Source organism: Helicoverpa zea, chromosome 6 (assembly GCF_022581195.2).
Source record: "Helicoverpa zea isolate HzStark_Cry1AcR chromosome 6, ilHelZeax1.1, whole genome shotgun sequence".
Taxonomy (NCBI): Eukaryota; Metazoa; Arthropoda; class Insecta; order Lepidoptera; family Noctuidae; genus Helicoverpa; species Helicoverpa zea.
Window position 1 is genome coordinate 7,107,992 of NC_061457.1, and position 19,811 is coordinate 7,127,802.

Consider the following 19,811-nt stretch of genomic DNA (forward strand, 5'->3'; position numbering starts at 1 on the left):
TTGCGAGTTCGCCCCGACCCCCGACCAGGCCCGGCTCGGCTCGGAGAGTCGCGACGGTGTCTGTTCGATTAATTGTATTGTACATATTTTATTTTTGAGGGTATTAGAGTAATAACGCAAATTAAAAAATATCATTTTATATTTACATTTTAAAGAGTACAAAACAAAATGTGTATGATATGGTTATTAATAGATAATAATACTTGTAGTTTTTGCCGTAAGACTTAAATTAGAGGACTACCTTCTTCTGCCGCTCATCGGAAATGGCGAATTTATTACAAAGGAAAAATATAAGTGTCTCTGGAGTAGGCTTCACTTTGCCATCGGCGATGAGCCGTCGCAGGTTCCGTATGCGTTGCTTATGTGGGTACTCCTGCGAGCGTGGTTGCGGCTGAAACATTATGTTATTAGTTATAAACAGACTGAATACGGTTACGTCTATCCCATATTCCCAGTTACAACCATGCTATAATAGTACACAATGTTTTGTTATCATTATAATATTTAACGCAACATATATGTGATTTATGTATGTACATATAATAATAACTATAGAAAAAACATTAAAGCAATTTCAACTCCGATGTGCAGTTCCTTTTTATTTAACATCTGTCTAAAAATATTGTGTGCTATTATTTATAGCATTTAAGTACCTATTTGAAATATTTTTTAACTTTGATCGACCTTGAATAAAAATAGCTTCTAACGATTTTGCGTAAATCAATTTTTCATTCACGGCCATATACTGATCAAAATATTGACAAAATAAATAATGTGTAGATGGTAAAAAAATATACGAACCAAACAAGAATAATGGTTCTAATATTGAGGTCATAAGTAATACCGATCCTTAACTTTTTGTACACAGTGCGCACAGTAATTTATTTTTGTATTTAACCATAAATCACGTCATGGCTGTATTCATGAACGTCGATACAGCAAGGCCTTTCCTGTTTACATGCACACTCGTGTCGTAAAAAAGTAATGTACATAATTAAAGTATTCTATTTTCGCATGTATTATATCTGGGAGTAAAATATTGCACTGTCTTAGCACTAACAACTCTACATTGCTTTTTTTAAACCTTGTACTCTGATTAATTGAGCTCAGTCCTGAATGTTGGCAGTCAAAAATCGTACGTTCATTTTTTTACATTAGGTACTGAAATATAATAAATATCTGTCGACTGTCAGTGGACACGATTTTATAAAAATAAAGCTGGCCCAATATAGTTAGATTGAGATATTGTGGAATATTTGTAGCCGGGGCGGATCCGTTCGTTCCGAAAGCTAGTGAAACCGTGGATCACTGCAATAGTTAAGAAAATCAGTAGGTATCCTACATTAATATCATGCTTCATTTTAACCCAACTGCCAAGAACTTTTGTCGCAGTAGCGTTGTATTTTGAATAACACAAACTTTAAGCTTGGCACCGGAAACATGACAAGTGACGTGCCCATTGTCTGGTTTATTTGAATACACCATTTCTTGTTAAAAGCTTATGATGTATTTTGTTTAGATGTTCGTAAAACACATTGACTTGGCACACACCCAATTTCAAATTCGCATAAAAAGATTATCAATGTTTTGTCTATCGCCAACTCAGTCGTCAGTCATTCATCGCTCTATTGAATGTTGGCCTATTAATCGATGAAACCAATCGGTCGATAGGTATCTTCAACTAATTATTATTACCTATGGGTTTTGTAGATTCGTATGTCAGATACCTACAACAGTAACGCAAAAAGTGACCTATTTGCGCGTACGCAGGTTCGAGGCCTATGTAAATACGTCCAAACAAAATTCTTAATTTTTTTGGTGTTTGACAATCTACCGCCGTAAGTGGTGCAAATACACTTTTTATAAAAAATTGTATAATTGATCGTTTAATTACCTCTTCCGACTCCCTGTGGTCTGGAGGAGGAATGCCAATGATGGAGCTGTCCCACATGACCGGGTGCCACGGCCGACGCACCGGCTTCTCCGCCGGTAACAAAGGTTGTGGCGGCTTTAGTGGCAGCCTGTTCACGTCCACGTACTCTTCCTCCTCATATTCTATCGCGTTCATGGTTTATTCTGAAATTTTATAATATAGCCATTGTTTCACTAACCAGCTTGTATATTTACCTAGGTGCTTCTTTTTGTATAAACCGGACTATGTTTGGGATAAATAGTTTAACTACGTGGCGAAAGTACAAAAAGTAAAGTACTTTATAAATCAATGTCAATAAAAATAATAACAATTGTGTACTTTTTGCATTTACATATATCTTAACTATTTATTTAGTATGAATTCGTTTTAGCGAATTAGCTTAACTTTAGTGTGGAATTTTAAATGCAACGATCTTATTTTTAGATTTTAAGCAGATGCGCAATAGCCTTTGTATTCCCACATGACGTAGGCTTGAATACGATAAAAATAAGTCTGGTAGCCAACACTGCGAGGCTCTGATGAAAATCGCTGCGCAATAATAACCCCGTTTTTTATTCAATTGATTCTTGGCACAGCTTCAATGAATTTTTTTTCGACATCGGTAGCCGGCTGCGACATTCTAAAAAGTTCCGACCAGTTGTTTATTTTGTTTTAAAAGTTAAAACTTAAGATGTAGTTGTGGATATTATTTCCATAAATAACAGGAATGATTTAATTAATTAACTTCTGCATAAGTAAGTAGGCAAACACCAATTAAACAGATTTAAATATCTTAGCTCCCCGTAATAATAACAATGGGATAATTCACTTTTTTCTTAAACAAGTAAAAAAAAATTGTAAGTTAAGTAAATCTAAAATTATTTTGATGTAAATACTGAAATGTTAACTAGGCTACTTACACAGAGTTCAACAACACAAACTGAACAGTAACTGGCATGCAATGTACAAGTGCGGTCACTACACTAAACAAACGAGATCTAACTGCTACTTTATTATTGGCTTCCGATCTTACACGGATATATTTAAATAAAGAACGCCCAGAACACTGTGCAGTTGTATGACCAGCTTACGACTGAAATTAATCACTTTCTTCCGAAGTCTGGTAGCCTAGCTTGTGCTTACGAGACTGTTCCTTAGTGACGTTTGTATCTTGGACAATTACCAGTAAAAATAGAAACATTAAAAGCAGTATTGACATCTAGGACAGTGACCGAATATCATGCCAACAATTGTGACCTAACGATTTAGTTCAGTTATAGTATTGATAGGTATTGTGTAGATTTCGTACTACACACACCATATGGACAGAATTAATAACAAGGGTGCCTATTTATTACCAACTTTTAAAACATCGTTTTTATTATAACTTTTACAGAGCCAACATAAGTAGATATAGATACTTAGATACATATTTAGGGTTTTGTCCTAAGCCGTAAGCTAACGCCCCCATTTTGAGTTCAACCTCGCTTCTACTATTCGTAGGTTAAGCCAGTGAGTTAGCACCACGAAATCAAATCAACTTTTAATGAACCCTAGTGAGTTACAGTTCATTCCAATAATAGATGCATCGATCTGGGAATATCGCTCGAGTATACGGAAATTCGTTACAGTTTCCACAAAGCCCACATAGCAGCGAATACTTAACGATTGCGGAAGAAACCTACACTCCACTGTCTAACATTAAATTGTTATTCACAGTGCCAAATAAGTAATGCAATCTAGCAAGTCTAGATGTACGTGACTGAGTCCAGTAAAAATATAAAATTATGTCTTCAATTTGAATTAACGAGACACAACACCAATATAATTTATCTGCGTCTCTGTTAACGAATTATGAACTTTCAAAGCAAGTTAAGTTTTTGCTGAGGTAGTTTATAAAAATAAAGACCAAAATAAGAATAACAATAACATCAATTTTAATTATTTTCATAACATCTATAACTAGTTAACAACGTAATATAAGTACTTCAGATAAAATGGACAGTCATCAGCCCTACCAAGTTCGTCAATACATCCTTAACATATATTTGTATTTCTACGCCTTACTGCACATTTCCACTAAATTCATTATAATATTATAAGCCAACAAAAACACTATCAACAATTTTCCGATGTGGCTGGGAATTTGTTTTCCATATCTGACTCGGAACACGTCAGTCTGTGAAATCTTATTGTGCCATTACGCAACGGATACCCGTTACCGTTTGTTCAGGTTTTATCTAAAGCGTTGTACAACCGACACGCTCTACTTATACTGTATTTGTTGGCTAACAAGTCAAAGCCTTAGATATCTTTTACGCGCTCGCGACGGTTTCATCAAACGAAAGTTCATGCTCCGACCTTGACAGCATGTATTCGGGCAGTGTAACGCCTAATGATGCGCTGTATCTAGGCATGGTGTCGGCCCAAAAAGCTCCCCTAGAGTCGCTACCCGCGAATTCTTCAGGTTGTGCTATATTAGACACATCTTCAATTTGAGCTTTTTGTTCGGCGTCAGCCTCTACACTTCTCTTGGTTTTACGCGGGTTAGCCGCTGCAGGCTGTGGTTTCACAGCACTAGCGACTGGGCTGGTAGCAGCAGTAGCGATACTTTGAGGTGCCTTCTTACGCTTTAACTTTTTTCCATAGTTGGTGTTGTCTACTACATACGCAGCAGACTTCTGAGCCGGAGGTGCACTTGTAGTCACCGTTTTGCTTTCCGCGCCCTCATTATTACCCTGGTCGAGAGTTGCGGGCTTAGAGGTAAATTCTTTCAATTCTTGGTAGGCCAAATGGCTCCTTTTTGGTGCCGATTCTGACACAAACATACACTCTTCATTTTTCAAGCCATTTTTATCAATACATTGATAACAAGTCATTCCATTCTTCTGCACCTTTTTACATGAAGATCTGTCCTTTTTCTTAAATTCGGCTAAAACGTGTTCCACATCTTTTTTGGGCTCATTATCAGTATAAAAGCCAGGTATAGCTTTCTTGTAATCATAGGCCTTGCCTGATGAACCGTCTCCTTCTTCTTCGGAACTTTGCTTGTCGTCAGCCGCGCGCAAAGCTTCACTGGGAGTGGGTTTGGAAGAGTGAGTGTAGTAGGCCTTATATTTTTCTCCGGAACCAGAATCGTGATTTTCTTCAGGAGCTGCTGACTTCGAGTACTTTTGTTCACTGCTGTCATCGGCCTGCACATATTTTTCGGATTTTTGTGCTGGTTCAGCTTGTTGCGGTGCATCAGCTTCATCAGGCTCATCGTTGCTGTCAAATTTTCTTTCCTTTGAGTAGGCATACTTGTTGTTCTTTGGTTCCGCCACATATGAACATGATTCAAAGTTTCCACCAGTCTTCGGGTCCTTGCATGTCGTGCATGTCATGCCGTCTTTTTTGACCTCCTTACAATTTCCAGGGTTTTGTTTTATTTCTGCAGCCTGTTTCTCTGACAGTTGTTTAATTCTTTCGTATTCCTTATGGTCATACCCAGAATCATAACTGTAGGGATATTCGTAATCTTTGTTGGAGTCCTTCTTTTCTTTATAAGCGCTGCTGTAGAGTGGTGTGTCGAAAGCTTTGGGCTTTGAAATATATTCAACGTTGTAGTTGTAAGGATCATCGTCATCATCGCTGCTTTTCTTCAAGTTTTCCCTTTGTCTTCCGCTAGTGTAGCGACGGATACGTGCTGGTCCTGGAATATAAGCATTTGGCTTGTAGTTCTGTTCGATTTCAGCATTTTCGCTTAGTTCTTCCTTGCGGTAGTTTAATGGATGAGCTACTTCAACATTGGTTTGCGTAGGTTTGAAATAAGCAGCCACACTAGGATTTTTTCTCAAAGCAGCTAAAATCTCTTCTCCCTGTTCCTCTTCCTCAGGCTTGTACACTTTATAGTCCGCATCATGGACAGTGCGGATATCATATCTCAAGGGAGAAAGCTGTTGGCCAATAGGTATCGCTTGAAGCTGACTTTGTTGTTTTGGTTGCGCAACTAATTTAGCGGCTTTCGCAGGTGGTAGGAAGCTTTGACTCGCAATTGGGTTAAAACCAAAACTATCGGCAGAAAATGCCCTCTCTATGGGCGCTACACGAGTATGCAAAGAATCGATAGAACTACTAACAACAGTATCGAATAGTTTTGGATATTGATTTTTATCTACTTTTAGTACTGCATCCGCAATAGGTTCTGAAGCCAGCGAAGTAACGCCTGAAAAGACGATAACTATGATGTGAAATATATAAATACAATAATAAATGGCGTGCGAGCTTAAGCGATGTGCTATTTGTGTTTACTATTGCGCCGAGTGAAATAGGAACAGTATTTACCTGAATCAAATAGTGGCCCAAAGTCCAGTGGTTGTACGAATCCATTTCGTTCTTCATTGGCAACGACGCCTTCACATACCGCCCAGACCAACAACTGCAAAAAGGATTAGTAATCGATAATAATCACGATCAACCAGTGAATGAAGGACTATTTTTAATCTAAACAAAATATAAATACAACGTACCAAACATCCGAGTTTGGACATTTTGAATGACATGGGTTTACACCCAAATAAGATATTTTAACGAAAAATATTGTTCAGATAATGGAGTTGTATTCTTCGTTTGTGTTCGAATGAAAGTAACTTCACATTATTGAAATGACAAGGTTTTATAGGCGTCAATATTGCGAAGGTGAAAGATCGGCGCAACAGCGCGCGCACCAGTGAAGCGTGTCTAGCCGGACAATGTCCGCTTACTCCATCCGGCCGCCGACTGCTGGGGTCAGCGCAGGCGCCGCGACCTGCTGCATCACAGACCAACACTCTCTTATCTTCAACTGTACATCACAATCACGACCACACTATTGGTGCTTTTTTCCTCTCACAAACTCCTGTAAATCCAGGACAGGTAAGTTTCAGAATCGGGGCAGGTATTTATATACTCACTAAATTATTTACACACTACATTGAGTACATTCTCCACTTTTACCTATGTTCCCAAGTGAGTGAATCCAAGCAGGTAAGGTATATAGTGATTTAGTTACCCAAACGAAAAGCAGAAATCCTAGCAACCCCGCTACGACAGATCCGCCACAGTGGTCTTGCCCGCAACCCTAATTTAGTTTTGGCGCAACACTTATTATATTTTATTATTACGTACTTCGCCTTATAATTTCCCTTTTCTACTATACCTTTGTACTCCACATATAAACTCATACGTAACTTATGTTCTACCCATGTATACTATATATTCCCCCTGTATACTCCCTTATGTCATATCTCTATGTAAGTACTCCCTCATGTACCTACCTGAATTTAATTAATGTGATTTTTCAACCAGATGGATGTGCCCACAATTTTTTTTGAAGCCTGAATAAACTAAATAGGATATGAAACAAGAACATTCCTTTATAATAATAATTTTATTGGCAGTCCCATACATAATACATCTAGGTATAATATACTTAAATATAACATTTAAAACATATAATTTAACGATATTGGAATATACAATAATGGAATGATAGAAATAATAGTTAATAATCACGAAAACAACAAACAGCGACAAGTAACACAAATCATTGGTCTATGACATTTTCTAATTGTTATGACATTATCGGTAATTAAAGTAATTTCAAAACTTCTATTACAATACCGGCCGATATCTCTATGGCGCCAGATTAACAGAAAAATAGACATTAAGTGCAAATCTTACGAAATTTGCATGTAGTCGGGGCACCATTTTCTCTTTAACTAGTTCGACTACAACAAAAGCCGCAAGGTCTAGTGACGAGAACTTAGATATTCCTAATACTAAGTTAACACGTTACAGTACTTTAACAGATCTCGATCATTTCACAAAACTTTCAAACCTTCTTCCAGCTTTTGAAGTAAGACTCGTACAGTTGGGTTTGTTTCTTGTTGCAACGCCGTTAAAATTGATTTCTGTAACAATAAAACAACAATCATGGTTTTGATGTGCTTTTTACCTTACAAAAGCTCGATGTATTCTGTCATTTGTAACGTACCTAAGTATATTACGCTAGCTGGTTTCACACGGGGGAATTTCTTCCCGTACCCGTGTAAATAAATCCGATATTACTCGGGATAATATAGATTCCCAAATGTTAAACAATTTTTCAAATTTAAGTAGTTTCGGAGCCTAAGTACTAACATTTTAGTCACACAAATAATTATAGAGGGGTAACGTATTGAAATGTAACACGCCTGGATCAAAAAACAACCTAAAGTTAATTTAAAGACAACCAGATATTAAAATGGAAGATGAAGGTGTACTTACACCAAGTTTGTTATTGGAATCTTGGGTTTTCTGCGCCAACATCCACAGATTAGCCGCAAGGTTGAGCATGGGTCGCTCGGTCAGCTCCCCGCGCCGAACAACGCGCCAAAACAGTTCCAGCGCCAAGTTGTACTGTTTCTTAGACTCCTTGTTGTCGCCTAACAGCTTCAGCACGACCAGTAACTCTTGACAAATGTTCGTCGCATATTTGTCCAATACGTCTATGAATTCTGAATCGCACCCATACAATTGGTCGTTTGAAAGAACTGCAACAAAACGCAATTTTTGTAGAGGATTATGTATTTCATTAAAAAATATATACCCGAAGGTCCGTAATTCTCTCCCATTCGCATTTGGTAATGTTTTCGCAGTTTCTTTTGAACTTTGCATGGTAGTAAAGCTTATGGTCTTATATCGGTAGGTAACCTTGTAAAATAAAATTAAAAAAAAACGCTCATAAAATAGTCAAACCTGATTCTAAATGGTGGATGTAATTGTCTTGAGTCATTTCGCATAACAGGTCTAGTATCCGTAGCAGCGTGTTGTAGTACAAGGGATCAGTTTTCTTCCAGTGAATCCTCTCCATCGTCTTGATGAACCCGCTCAAGATGTACGCCTTACAGTTGCTGTCCACATTGTCCTTAAAAGATTATCACGACCAGTTCAAAAATAATCTTGATGATTAATTCTGTATATTAAAAATTTTGTACAAACTAAATCTCAACACTTCTTCTTCACGAACAAGTCCTTTAGATCGAGTTTCGTTATCAAAGCCGGTAAACGCCCACTGCTGAGCAAAGGCCTTCCCAACCGAATTTGCCCATACTCGGGGTGCTGGTCATACATAGGGGGAGTATAGTAGAAAGTACATAAGGGAGTAAATGGGTAAAGACATTAAGAAGTACACAGGAGAGTATACATGTGAGGGAATGCATAAGAGAATATCTAAGGATATATTTAGGAAGAAGGAAGGGTAGTACATAAAAAGTAGGAATAGGTATGACGAGACAAGCAAAATAAGGTTTTGGGCATTCCCCCACTCCTGGTGAGTGAGTCTTCGAGTGTGGGTTACATTAAAAGTTTAATAGGTACCCATTTAAATTGTTTAAGGTCGGCCCGCATTTACTATAATAAATACCTAAAAATATAGCGAAAGTAAAAACTATATTACGTTTATTTACTTACAGGTAAGAGTAGCAATGTGGACAAGAAATCGCTGAGAATGCCAGCAACTTTGACGTGCGTGGGCTTCTTCTGTCCATCTTCCAATATGTAATCCGGTATGTCGGGTATCAGGCCAATCAACGCTTTGAAGTTGGCTTCAGCTACAACATTACTTCGTTAAATACATATGTATATTTTCAAATTACATTTATAGTTAAAAAACGATTATAAAATTAACAATAACAATCATTCTCGTCTTAAAAAAAACGTTAGTACAATGCATCTAGATAGTTAAAGCATCAATGGCTGTCTAAAAAGTGGTATGTAGGTTGACAACATGCCATTAAATAAATACAATATAAATAAAATATTTTTGTCTCTAAGAACGATTTCACACTAGCTGATTAACCGCTCGGTTTTTTCAGCGCACAGTCCAAACCGAGCACATAGCGGAGTATAATACTCAATTGTGACGCAGTTCTAAACCGTCTTCGGTAAAACTACGCAGAACAATCTTCGTAGCATAAGGCCTGGTAATTTCTGCAATGGTTTATAAAATACCTTGTCCAATACAGTTGTTGAGCAGAGCAACCTGTCCCGACAGTAGGTACAGCTGCGTCTTGGTGAGCGTGCAGTGCAGCGATGGCACGGTCACGAAGCAATACGCGGCGCATGCGCGCTGCAGCCACTTGCTGCGCGAAGGACTTGCGTTGGCGGCTAGTGCGTTCACAGCCTAAGAAAATAGAATGTGTACTCACAACTCAGCAATGGCCATTGGTTTTATCATCATTAGCCCATATAATTAGCCGCCTAACAACATGGAATATTAACTGCAACCAAGTGAACTAAGACCGTTGATTTTAACATCATCAGCACATATCATTGACTGAACAAGAGCTTTAGAACTCATGACGCAGAAGTTTGATCTTCAAGTCCTGCGAACATCGTAACCCAGACCGGTAAACTTATTTGACGAACGGTATATGTTACCTATGGATAATTAAGACTACCTACGTAGATTTTCTAGTCTCTCATCTTACAATATCGGGTCAGTAGGTATAAATGATACTGTTCCATAAAAAAACACTACTAGGTTTTTTCCAAATAAAAATAGTGCCAAGAATATTTCTAGCTATTCTAATATTAGCCCGGTCAAAATAGACATAAAAGTAGTGGTCAAATAACAAAAATTCCCACAGAGCTGATTTTTGGTGGAGAGCTAGATTTGATAATTATAAATAAAATACTAAAAGTCCCCATCGATCCCATGTGTGCGTCAAAAGTTATTCGAGGTTAAATGTCAAAATTTTTGTTTTTTTTTGTGTTTTTTTCGAAAACGGTACCTAAGTTTTATCAAAAAAATACATCTGACCAAAATTGTAGATTATAAAATTTTCTACAAAAACGGCATTATACTTCGGCCGTTCAGAGAATGCGTTCCTGACACCTATCAGTTAGTCACGACTAGTGATGGGCACAACATAACACTGAGTTCGTTACCGTTCCTTCAAAATGAACCGCCGCATTATTTTAAGATTATTTTCGTTTTAAATTGGCGGAATCATTTGTTTTATATTTTAGTTATTTAAGTGGAAACCAAAAAAAGGTAATATTCATATAATAAAATTGTTTTATTTATTCTTTGTTACAAGTACATTGAATTGAATGTGCGAACAGAATATTAATCAGACTCCGATTTGCTTGAGGAGGTGGTGTCTTCATCATCATCTTCGCCTACATGTATAATTATATTATTATCAATAACAGAATCAATCCTGATATCTCGGTCTAACAAAAGCCGGGTAATCAAATAAAAACAGATCGAAAACACTTGAAAAACGTGGTCTATGCGCACGAAACGACAACGGACGACTGTTTTAGCGTCACAAAATGGCGGCCCATAACGCCATTTGGGGTTACCATTTTTAATCTAAGTATAAAAATGCGGTTTGGTCATAGTTTTATTTTTATATTTCATAAACGTTATAATTAAGTCTTATAGTCCATTATTTTCCAATTCTTAAAAAGAAAATCAAAACGTATTATTTTATATTATAACTGTATAAGAACAGATTACGATACTTGCCTGTTATTTTTAGCACAGCACTACAAAATATAAACCGCTGACATAACCTTGTAATAGCGCAGTATAGATTTAGAAAAATATTGTTTACCAAGTTATTTGACACTCAGTTTGGCACAAAATTATAACATTCATTGATTATTGATATAATAATGTTGTTTTAATGCTCCTCAATTGTTAAAACGGTAAACAACCAGCAAAAATATTTTTATCGTAACTGCAACGCCATTGCAAAGTTACGTCGTCAGTTCAATCGCGACGTGTCAGGAACGCATTCTCTGAATGGCCGAACTATAACAGTTTTCTCCTAAATGTTACCATTCCTGAGATATCGCGCTTCAAAGAGTCACACTACACATGATATGCACATATGAGCCACGTATATACGAGGGCTGCCTTGTAAGTTGTGTCGTTTGAAATAAGTGTAGACAATCTAATAGGTTAATAACATTTATTGTTTATCAAAGAATTCTCCGCGATATTTAATGCTCTTTTGCATGCATTTAAACCAGTTCTTGAAACATTTATTCCATTCTGAAGTGGGGGTAGTCAAAATGGCCGATTTGTGTGAGTCAACAGCTTTTTCAGGTGTGCTGAAACGTTAACCACGAAGACTTTGCTTAATTTTGGGGAATGTAAAATAATCGTTATGCCCACGGGTCTATGTCACGGTATGTTACATGTTGGTCTGCGAGAATTAACTGCCGCTTAGCCTCGATATTATCTTGGATCATGGCGGGTTATGTACTACCTTCACGTGGCTTGTCACTGAAGCTAGAGTGCCCACGTTGAAATTCTAAATCAAAATCAAAATCCTTTTATTTCAAAAAGGCCTTTGCAGGCTCCTATGAAACAAAAAGTTGGTCTCATGGAGAAGAGCCGGCAAGAAACTCCATAGACACTCTTTTAAAAAGTAATATTTTTACAAACAGTCTATTACTTAACAATAGTAAGCTGACAAAATTATACAATGCAACTGAAAGTTAAACTGTAAACTCCTAACTCCTAACTTTATCTCTGTTTTACACATGATGTTGTAAATTAGGGCACACCACCATAGTGGCCGTAAGTCCCCCCTTTGAGGAGTGGCTCAGAAGGAGTCATGGCGGCTCACCGGATACATTTGTTTCGGAAGGTATCTGTATCGAATCGGTCGTGAGGAGGCGCCCGGGTGTTACCACTGAGCGGACAGCCCCAAGGGCACGATGGACCACACAGTCCAGGTGTGCCCTGTGTGGGAAGAGCGCCTTCGGGTCCTCGTCGTGGCTTTAGGCGGCGGCGACCTCTCGCGTCCGAGAAGGAGGAGGCGGAACGACAAAGAGTTCGCACCTCTCATCCCGGCCGCCGCGCTGGACCTGGCAGACACCAAGGGCTCCGGGTGTCGCAAGACGACTCCCGGCCACCGTAGGCGTGGGTCTCTGTGCGGTGAGTTCCGGTGGCTCATCGCTCATGTCTAGTTAATAGACAAAAAACCCCTGTCGGCGGCGCGTTGTTCCACGCGCTCCTCAAAGACATGTCAGCAGCCCCAGCGGGGCCCAGCAGGGCCAAGGCCTGTCGGGGCTGCGGGATTGTTCGAAAGAGTTACCGCGGCCCTGGTACATAAAAGGCTTACGACGGAACACGACGGTTTTTAGTCAATAAGAGTCTGACACTCAAAGCCCTCGTATATACATTGCTTATATGTGCATATCATGTGTAGTGTGACTCTTTGAATCGCGATATCTCAGGAATGGTAACATTTAGGAGAAAACTGTTGATGCCATTTTTGTAGAAAATTTTAAGATCTACAACTTTGGTCTGATGTTCTTTTTTGATAAATTTTACCGTTTTCGAAAAAAAGTCAAAAAACCAAAAATTTTGACATTTAACCTCGAATAACTTTTGATGCACACATGGGATTGATGGGGACTTTTAGTATTTTATTTATAATGATCAAATCTAGCTCTCCACCAAAAATCAGCTTTGTGGGATTTTTTTTTATTTCAAATGTCTATTTTGACCGGGCTATATGTATCTAAATTCCATTCTTTTTATTGTCTCATTAGATTAGATAGTCGTCTTCAATCTTTTACGTAGTACATCAATATACGTATTTACATTACGACTGATAAATACAGATATTGGCAGTAGAACAAATAAATGGAATGCGAGACACACGCAATTGAAATCAATAAACAGCCCTATAATATCTATTTTTCCACATCAATATACGTACATGTACTAAAGTAATGAGCACGGCGTCAAGCTTGATGAAGGAGGAACGGCATTCGACGTAGAAGTTCAGCTGTCTCTCCAGGTCATCCTGGTACGTGACCGCTTGTATAAACTTGTTGATCAGTTCGCCGCAGATTTTACTCTCGTCTTCTACTGTTACTGCGCTGAAACAGGCATAAAGCTGGCTTCATGCTACACTATACTATTCTATATAATGGTATACTATAGCAAAGAAGGACCTAATGAGCTTAACCAGAAATATTTAGCGCAGTACACTGTGAAGGTACCCGTAACAATGTACCTATGGTGCGATATTTTGTGCTATGTGTATAACTACATGTTATAGTATAGCGTGGTCTGAAAGCCGCCTAATAATGTGTCATATTGCTCCACATTTGTCAGTGGAATTTATTAAGTAGCATATTTTTCAAAATAGTTAGAAATATCTCTGCCTTCATTATACAGCAGAAACATAAAGCCGAATTTGTACTCTTTGCAATACTTCAAATAGTTTTTATGACTGCCAACGATTTCAAAACTCCCTAACAAAAATTAATTCATTGAAAAAAACTACTATAATCGGTTTCTCAAACTGACTGGATGATTGCCAATCTCAGTTCGGAAAAATCAATACTGTGAAATCTGAAATAGTGGAACAACAAAAAATACATTGCATTGAGACAGCAACAAAAATAAATGGAACTGCTATTGTTTCAAATGGAAATTGTGTTGGGATCTTTGAAAACTGCAGGTATGTTTCCAAGTTGATATTTTATTTTTTCTTGATTTGCTTGCTATTAAAATTATGAATGTTGTCATAATTTTATGACTTTTTTCTACAGAACAGCATATTTATAGCTTGAACCGTACAAAAAATATAAAACAATAAGCGTTCTTATCCCTAAAACGTCATATCCCAAAAAAGATTTACTGTAATAAAAAGGATTTGAAAATAATATGAAAAAAATACTTGATAGAATCGTGCAAAATGCAGCACAGGCGCATCAAACTGGATATCACAATATGGTCCTCGATGTGCACGGAGTTGTATCTGGAGAAGAATATGGACAGCACTGTCTTGGCCATCAGGGTACGCGCGCTCGATGTCTGTACCAACTCCACCAGCGGCATGAACGCGTCCTACGAATTTGTATAAGGTACTTTTATATCATGTCATCACATATGATGTAAAGATTGTAAGGGTTTTTATTTATATATTGAACGCGGTAATTTCAGGAAGTGAAATCACCATCAAATGTTGAAATCACTTTTTAGTAAACATTATATTAAGATGGCGGAAATCGCTCTTTTTTCCTTTCGTTTTTGTTTACAAATAGAAGCAAGAATAAACTCTGAATGCGGATAAAAATGGAATTCTGATTAAATGTGTGGCTGACGGTGAGGATTCATGTCCCCGAAGACGACAGACCTACCTAACCTACCGTGGCGATAATAGGACAAAGCATTTAAGATTTTAACTTTTGCTAAAAATAAAATAAGTATTTCATAATCAAAAATATCTTACCATTAAGAACAACTCCTCGACGTCAGGAATGAATTTGAGCATCCTCTTGATAACGAATTGGAAGTTTCCAGAGTACTCGTCAGCTGGCTTGCCGCACTTGATCATGTAGCGAATTGTGCCTCGCAATATCACATTCACGTGTTGAGTCTAGAAAAAGAAAGTTTTGATAAAAATATTCGAGCTATTTCAAGCCACAATTTTACCACAACGCCTAAGCAGAATTTGTGATAAAAAAAATAATTGTTTAGCTTTGAAGAATCCACATGCAGAAAGCAGAGAGGGCGTGATTTTATAAAACCAAATATTAATATTTCATCTAGCTCGTTTACACATGAAAACAATAGCCCATGCACACCAGGACTGCGCGGCAAAGGATTTATTAAATTATCAAAGAACATATTATTGAAACTTATCTAGTGCAAATACGACATATTTTACAATTCGATGCCATGTGGGGTCGAAAAGGATTTCCTCGTGGTGACATCCTTCCACAATGATGCTACAGGACGTCGCGGAATATCTAGAAGACGTCTAGCAATAGACAGCACGAATCGTGCAGTTTATAAGCAGCCAGTGTGCGCTAACCTTAGTAAAGTACTCTGCCATTGCTATAAATATTTATATAAAGTTACCGATAAATGTGTGCAAGCGAACTGCAGCCACGGTTCCAAAACTTGCAGGAAATGGTTGGTACACTTCATGTTGCTCGCTATCTTCCACCACGTCTGGATTAGCGACTCAGACGCCAACTGTCGGTGAGTGTCAGCTTTGCACAAATGTTCGCCGAGAGAGGCGAGAACTTCATTCATCATTACTAAAAGAAGATGGAAACATGAAGATCAACATAATTTATTTATTATTAATATGAATGCTAGTAAGTAAGGAAGTAATATAATGGAGTACATACTACTCATGTGCTTCCCTAGTTACTCTCTTAAATACCTCTATGTACTTCCTTAAGATGTTTTTCTTAAAATCCTTGACAATATTCATTTTTCAATATCAGGACAGAAAAATGCTTTACTGATAGGTTAGGTTTCACCTTACACTACACATTACACTACCTTTAGCCACGGGTGTAGTGGCTATGATGAAGACTGCGCCTAGTTCTAACCGAAGACCTAACAACTAAGTTTAGCCATATGTGGCTACTGGCTGATTACATCTAGCTGTAGCCGGTTAAACCTAGGTGTAGCCGCACTTCGGGCATTAGCCATAATCACGGAAAAGTAAGAACGAGTGAAAGGGCCATTGAGCGTTGCACCCAAACAGTGACGTAAAAACAGCCTTATCCAAATTGCGTAGAAACTTATTTTGATTAACGACGTTTACCCTAAGATGAATTTAAATGTACAGAGCCACTGATATAACTACTGCACATACCTATAACCGTACAGGTACTGTGGGCACCTCCACTCGTTCTTTCTCTTCCGTAGCCGAAAAAAATTTACTTTCATACCAAAAAACCCATGCAGAGAAAAATATGCGGTCTGAAGCCATTTTTTTTCTTAACAGAAAATTCAAAAAAGTGGATGCTATTCATGCATAAATTAAAATTTATTTATACCCATTTTATCAGCGTAATTGTGAACCATCTCTAGAATTTTCGGAGCCTTTTTAATAATAGTCGGAGAGTCAAAGGCTGAGACAACGCAGCTTAGAAATAATTCACTAAAACAGAGGGAAATAATAGTTAGGTATTGTAATCGTAGAAATTAATTACTATTTAACCAATATTTTCTTCAATATTATTATATTACATACTTGTTTTCAATTTGTTCGCATTTTTGTAAGAACTCATCCAACAGATCACTTTTACACTTATTAGAATTTAGTGTCCCAAACAACAACCAATCCAGGGCTGGTACATAAAGGTTCAGATACTTGTCTTGTGTGAGCAACTGTGATTCATACTTTTTCCTCATTGATGTTAAGAAAATCTAGAATTTAAGTAGGTTAGTATTTATTTTTTGTAATAACTCTTTAGTTCGTATCTGCATACGCACAGGTCTTAGGGCTCTCTCAAATTGGATGTTGCGATTTTCGGAAACATCCAATTTGAAAGGTCCCATAGGCGTAACAATATACAATCAAGTAATAAGTATAGCTTGTAAACCGAGTACATAAAGCATAAATTGGCTTGAAAATCAGTACTAAACACTTGACACATTGATATGATAAAAATAAGTATTTTCATATAATATAACAGTTACCTGCTGATATTCCTCCAGAAATTCATTTAGATTGTTATAAAAATATCCCTCACTCTCTTTACCTAAGAGCTTAGTAGCAATGTGACACAAATAGACTCTTAAATAAACGGCAACTAAAGGATTTCCTATTCCTCTTATCATAGTGGTAATCCTTGCTATGGCTGGCTTTATTTCGTCTTTGGATATAAAAACATAACATTTCAGTAATGTCATCTCCATATAGAGGCGAGGGAGTAATTCTCTGATAGATGCCATTTTGTACATCCAATTCTGGCATGTCTCTTTAGCAGCCTCTGGAACTGCCCTTGGATCTATGTTGTGAACATTCACAAGACTGTTGTTTCTGAAAAAAAATACAGCTAATTTTCAAAAAGACTTATTTACATGTTATATTTTCAAATATCTTTCATAAGTATCCAATTTCAGTACTTGCACCATCTAAAAGGTAATGGTCACTCACCCAAAACTTTTCTCTTTCAGACGATTGAACACTAAATTACCGAATGTGTCCAGTGTATCAGTGATCAGTATAAACTTGCTGGGATAAAACTGCATTACACTAATATCGGATAGAAGCTTTGAGCACTGGATGCCTATCTTGAATGCCTTAACCCTCTGTTCAGAGTCCCAAGCCTGTAATCAGTTAAAACATCAGTTGTAGATCATTTTTATTAAGGCTTTTGTTACACTATGAATTCTTAATGAACTGTCTCAGTGATAATGTACAGTGGATAAAGATTAAGTAAAAATTTGCTATGAGATTTATTTTATACTAGGTATTTGACTTATCTATAATTTAAAAGTTGACAGTTTTTTTTATGTACTTAGATAGTGTAATATCAACACAACTTGCGGACATAATATTCATACAGTTTCCTTTGGAAAATAGTGCAGTGGACCACCTCAAAGAGGTGACTGGAGGCCAGATACAGGGAGCGGTACATATGGCGCTGAACCGGACCGAGTGGAGAAGATTGACATACAGTCATGATCCTCAGCATTGAGGGAACAACTAGAAAGAGAGATAGTGTAAGCAACAAATTACCTTCTTAATTTCATCATTGAGCATATTAATTTTTGTGACAAATTCTTGTTGACTTAATCCCATTGTTTTCCTTACAGAACCCTCATCAAAATCATCTAACTGTTCCAGTCTGTGCTTAACCTTTTCATTTAAATTTGAAACCTGTCTTATAAGAGCTGAAAAAGAACTAACTTAAAGTAAAAAAAAAACAAAAGAAAAAAAAGAAATTTTGATTAGTTCCATTATTCAATAAAGTAGTTTCATATTCTTATTAAACTTCCAAGAAACATACTTTTTTCTCCACCCGGAAGATAGCTGCTAACAATGGTAAGTTTTTCACCCGTTGTGTATTTACTAAGGATACCAGAGCGTCTTGTACTCCATGCTTTAGAATAATTCACACCTTCAATGGTTTCTGCCTCAACTGGGTTGATGTCCTAAACAATACCAAATATTATGTGATTTGAAATTCATGGATTATTTTACTATAGTTGTTTTAGCATTACGTTTTATTATCTGCAGTTGTATTACTAGGTTTATAAGGGTTAGGATTTTGTTGTTAAGCCAGCCATTTATGGACGCTAAGCTGTTAAATTTCAATTAAAAACACAATAATTATTGTTCGATAAAAAGGCTTATAAACACGTTGTTCAAGGGTTGACTTGACTATTTACCACAGGTTACTCACATCCTCCAGATTCATTTGTTCAAATCTCAGTAATGGATCCACCTCTTCAAAATTAGAACTCCATTTATTTATGTGTTCGATAATGCTGGAACTAACAGGTTCTTTCTGCAAATTGAAATAGGTACAAACAAGCCAAAATCAAAACATGTTACAAATAACTCAATTATTTATTACTATTCTCTATGCGATACTCACAATTGTAATAACATTTGATTTTAGAGGATAACTTGTCACTTCAAAACTAGGAGAAACATGTTTAATCCGATTGGATTTCTTTCTTGATGTCCTGAAATATGTTAACAGTTACATCCTTTATGTATTCATATAATAAAATAATCTAAATACTGATTCTAGTAATCTATGTTTTATTAACCATTCGTAATAAGTAGGCATAGTTGTAGTTCTCGTGAAATTCCTGAAATGAACCCAAATTAATTAAAGAGAATTGCAATTTGCTGTAAATAAACACAAGCATACAAATATGTGAAATATGTCTGGAAAATGACATTTATGTGACATAAAACTGACAATCCGTTGCCGTCAAGTCAACTGTCAAAAACGTATCAATGTTGCCAGTCGTATGAGGATATTGGATATTTTATGGGGCTCGTGGCTACGTACTTCTACCTCCGTCTTCTAGTAACATAAAAGTTTGATTGATGCGGCACTAAAGTCTATGCCATTGCTTAGTAATTTCCAAAAG

The 19,811-nt window shown here is 37.1% G+C and overlaps 3 protein-coding genes and 1 long non-coding RNA gene across 5 annotated transcripts; 1 reads left to right on the forward strand and 3 right to left on the reverse strand.

Moving 5' to 3' along the window:
• Positions 1-121: 121 nt before the first annotated feature.
• LOC124630986 lies at positions 122-3,152 on the reverse strand. Its single transcript, XM_047165049.1, has 3 exons — positions 2,833-3,152; positions 1,895-2,076; positions 122-391 (listed from the first exon to the last, which is right to left on the reverse strand). The coding sequence occupies exons 2-3, from the start codon at positions 2,066-2,068 to the stop codon at positions 230-232; spliced, it is 336 nt and encodes a 111-aa protein (XP_047021005.1). The 5' UTR covers positions 2,069-2,076; positions 2,833-3,152; the 3' UTR covers positions 122-229.
• A 674-nt stretch (positions 3,153-3,826) lies between these two features.
• On the reverse strand, positions 3,827-6,441 carry LOC124630913. Its single transcript, XM_047164957.1, has 3 exons — positions 6,421-6,441; positions 6,236-6,329; positions 3,827-6,116 (listed from the first exon to the last, which is right to left on the reverse strand). Exons 1-3 carry the CDS (start codon positions 6,439-6,441, stop codon positions 4,228-4,230), a joined length of 2,004 nt encoding a protein of 667 aa, XP_047020913.1. The 3' UTR covers positions 3,827-4,227.
• Positions 6,442-7,300: 859 nt separating this feature from the next.
• LOC124631373 (VPS35 endosomal protein-sorting factor-like) lies at positions 7,301-19,629 on the reverse strand. 2 transcript variants are annotated; one of them, XM_047165739.1, is made up of 18 exons: positions 19,482-19,629; positions 19,304-19,394; positions 19,109-19,213; positions 18,713-18,857; positions 18,442-18,596; positions 17,857-18,029; positions 17,397-17,739; positions 16,948-17,123; positions 16,751-16,854; positions 15,816-15,997; positions 15,184-15,330; positions 14,629-14,798; positions 13,660-13,822; positions 9,923-10,094; positions 9,383-9,522; positions 8,669-8,837; positions 8,198-8,463; positions 7,301-7,842 (listed from the first exon to the last, which is right to left on the reverse strand). In XM_047165739.1, the coding sequence occupies exons 1-18, from the start codon at positions 19,499-19,501 to the stop codon at positions 7,753-7,755; spliced, it is 2,811 nt and encodes a 936-aa protein (XP_047021695.1). In that variant the 5' UTR covers positions 19,502-19,629; the 3' UTR covers positions 7,301-7,752. The 2 variants fall into 2 exon arrangements, with proteins under 2 accessions (XP_047021695.1, XP_047021696.1); XM_047165740.1 differs by lacking the exons at positions 19,304-19,394; positions 19,482-19,629 and having other exon boundaries at positions 19,095-19,209.
• Positions 14,711-18,696, forward strand: LOC124631378. Its single transcript, XR_006984503.1, has 3 exons — positions 14,711-14,815; positions 18,286-18,425; positions 18,519-18,696. It is a non-coding gene; the product is annotated as an uncharacterized LOC124631378 (long non-coding RNA).
• Positions 19,630-19,811: the final 182 nt, after the last annotated feature.

What these genes read in the sequence shown, in the direction of transcription:
- LOC124630986 (XM_047165049.1), bottom strand. Translation starts at nt 2,068, where the DNA reads ATGAACGCGATAGAATATGAGGAGGAAGAGTACGTGGACGTGAACAGG. An exon ending in ACCACAGGGAGTCGGAAGAG is followed by an intron (nt 392 to 1,894) that starts GTAATTAAACGA and finishes ATAATGTTTCAG; the next exon opens with CCGCAACCACGCTCGCAGGA.
- LOC124630913 (XM_047164957.1), bottom strand. Translation starts at nt 6,441, where the DNA reads ATGTCCAAACTCGGATGTTTG. An exon ending in TGTCCAAACTCGGATGTTTG is followed by an intron (nt 6,330 to 6,420) that starts GTACGTTGTATT and finishes TCCTTTTTGCAG; the next exon opens with TTGTTGGTCTGGGCGGTATG. An exon ending in TGGGCCACTATTTGATTCAG is followed by an intron (nt 6,117 to 6,235) that starts GTAAATACTGTT and finishes TCGTCTTTTCAG; the next exon opens with GCGTTACTTCGCTGGCTTCA.
- LOC124631373 (XM_047165739.1), bottom strand. Translation starts at nt 19,501, where the DNA reads ATGCCTACTTATTACGAATG. An exon ending in TCGCTTGCACACATTTATCG is followed by an intron (nt 15,331 to 15,815) that starts GTAACTTTATAT and finishes TTCTTTTTCTAG; the next exon opens with ACTCAACACGTGAATGTGAT. An exon ending in TCGAGGAGTTGTTCTTAATG is followed by an intron (nt 14,799 to 15,183) that starts GTAAGATATTTT and finishes ACAAATTCGTAG; the next exon opens with GACGCGTTCATGCCGCTGGT.